General features: G+C 36.8%; 1 protein-coding gene across 1 annotated transcript in view; it reads right to left on the bottom strand.

Moving 5' to 3' along the window:
* Positions 1–337: 337 nt before the first annotated feature.
* LOC106679084 (fibroin heavy chain) overlaps positions 338–2568 on the bottom strand; it is a 32094-nt gene continuing 29863 nt past the window's right edge. Inside the window, exons 5-7 of the mRNA XM_067051847.1 lie at positions 1135–1843; positions 687–1052; positions 338–590 (exon numbers count right to left, since the gene is read on the bottom strand). Of these exons, the coding sequence (XP_066907948.1) occupies positions 703–1052; positions 1135–1843 (1059 nt within the window). The 3' untranslated portion in view covers positions 338–590; positions 687–702. The remainder of the gene's footprint in view (positions 591–686; positions 1053–1134; positions 1844–2568) is intronic.

Here is a 2568-nt window from a genome sequence, read left to right as displayed (position 1 = left end):
ATTATTTTTGTAACCCCATGATATTTTTTTTATTTGTTAAATACATAATTACGTAAATAATGTTTCTTTTTTTTTTTTTTAAGTTTTCATTTTTGTGAATTTTATGTATTAGCTTATAAGTGTGTCATTTTTAGACCAATTCAACTTCTTTTTAAAGTTATTGAAAGAAGTTTCAATAAAAACAATGAAGTAAAAACAATTAGATCTTATTTTAAAAACATGCCTTGTACAGGTACATAACAATGTATACTTATTTTATATGTATACTTATATTGCATAAGCAAATAGGTATAACAAAATCAGCATTAAGAAAGGCACAGGAAAGAAAACAAAATCATTGGAAAGAGTACAAAAATCTTTATTAAAAATAACAAAAACAATGAATATTTACAAGTATATATATATAACGATAATTTTCTTTCCACCGTCATCAAGTTTTCTGAATCTGCTGGAGCAAAAAGACGGTTTTCAATTCCACTTTAGCCATAGTAAAGATATATTAGAATGTGATTCAACAGAGATGAGAGAGAGATTAATGATGACTACATCAGATTTGTGATGATGTGTGAAAGAAAAGTTTGATCATTAAACTGAAAAAAAAAATGGAATCTTTAGTTCCTAATCAAGTACTTGTTATTAAAGTATACAAACTGATATAATTTCAGTTTAATGAAGTTAATACCTACCATCTTGGGAAAGCTGTTAATGACCCAGGGCAGCATGAGCAGCAGCTTTATGTGCTAGGAAGGAACTGCTATGTCCATGAGAGCTTCCATACAGGCCTGAGCTAAGGCCACTGCCATAGAGCCCACTGCTGTACAGGCCACCGCCGTACAGGCTGGACCCTCCAGAGACGATTCCAGAGCCTACTCCATAGCTGGAGCCAAGTCCATAGCTGGATCCAAGACCGATGCCGGAACCAAGTCCATAGCCGGATCCAAGACCAATACCGGATCCAAGACCAATGCCGGATCCTAGGCCGATGCCGGAACTTAGGCCGATACCAGAACCAAGGCCGATACCGGAACCGAGCCCAACACCAGTACCAACAGCTATTTTACAATAAAGAAATATAACTAACTGCTTTCAATAAACATAGAGTAACATAATTATATTAACTGAATAAATTCTCACCGATTGGAGCAGCTCCAACTGAGACAGGAATTGGCTGTGGCACGGGGACTGGAACGTTGTTGACGACGGGTACTGGAACGGGAGATGGTACTGGAACTGGAACAGGTCTAGATACTGGAACTGAAACTGGATGTGGAACTGGAACAGGCACTGGCCTTTCCACTGACACTGGGTAAGGCCTATCTACAGGGACGGGGTATGGACGGTTAACTGGAACGGGTACTGGCCTATCGACTGGAACTGGAACTGGGTGGGATACTGGAACAGGAACTGGTCGGTCTACAGGCACACTGACAGGATGAGGCACTGGAACTGCAACTCTGTTGTGAACAGTGACGTGGCGAGAAACAACTCCTCCACCATAACCAAGTCCAGAACCCAAACCTAGGCCTGAACCCAGCCCAATTCCAGAACCCAATCCAACACCAGAACTCAGGCCAATACCTGAACCGAGGCCAACTCCTGAACCAAGTCCTATTCCTGAACCGATTCCAGAGAGGCCAATTCCTGACCCATATCCTAGTCCTAGCCCAGATCCATAGCCATATCCACCTCCATAGCCGTAGCCTCCGCCGTATCCATAACTTCCACCATAGAGGCCTGATCCCAATCCTATTCCGCCTCCAAAAACTCCTCTTTTTTCTGGTTTCTTCTTTTGTTCTACTTCTGCCAAAGAACAGGCAATTAAGCCGCAAATGAAGATTATCCTCTAAAAAGAAATTATATATATGAAAATTTTGTTAGTGTTTTTTGTTCTGTTATAACATTTGTACTAACAATTAATTGGATCGTTAAGGACTAGTTGCAGTCTTTGATTATTGCCTAAACTCTTGAATCTGGCTTATGGTAAAATCAATGGTTTAAATAAAAATTATTAATATATAGTTTCGTACAATAAATAATGTTCCCTAAATTATTAATAAAAATCTGAATTTATCGATTAATGAAATATTTCTTTTGCCTTATTTGTTGCTTTAATATGGAGGTATACACTTTAGCTCATTTGAAATAAAATTCAACTTTTTTTGGAGGGATTGGTAAGATTTCCGTTGTCTTGGTAATTCATATTCGGGGTGAAATAAAATATTTATAACCTCCCTTACGTTTGAGTAAAATTATGTGATTTTTTAAAATTTGAAATTGCATCAATATTAGCAAAGGCTTTGTTCTTATATTTCAAGTTTCCTTATAGCCTTAATAATGAGGAGAATATTGCCATTGAGTAAAATTTTCGATTAGCAGTTCTTATCTCAGGTCCGTTTCAGAGCCTAGTTTAAACAAAATTAAAATTTGGATTTTCATAATAGCATTTGAAAGATAATTAAATTCTCTAAAATTAAATTCTCTCTAGAAGCTGCGACAAAAATAAATGCTAAATTGAAAATTAAAAATTAAATGTGTACGCTACTACATTAAAGGAGTGATCATAAGAAT

This window comes from Halyomorpha halys, unplaced genomic scaffold (assembly GCF_000696795.3).
Source record: "Halyomorpha halys isolate HHAL.00 unplaced genomic scaffold, Hhal_1.1 Scaffold177.1, whole genome shotgun sequence".
NCBI lineage: Eukaryota > Metazoa > Arthropoda > Insecta > Hemiptera > Pentatomidae > Halyomorpha > Halyomorpha halys.
This window is presented reverse-complemented; position numbering and strand designations above follow the sequence as displayed.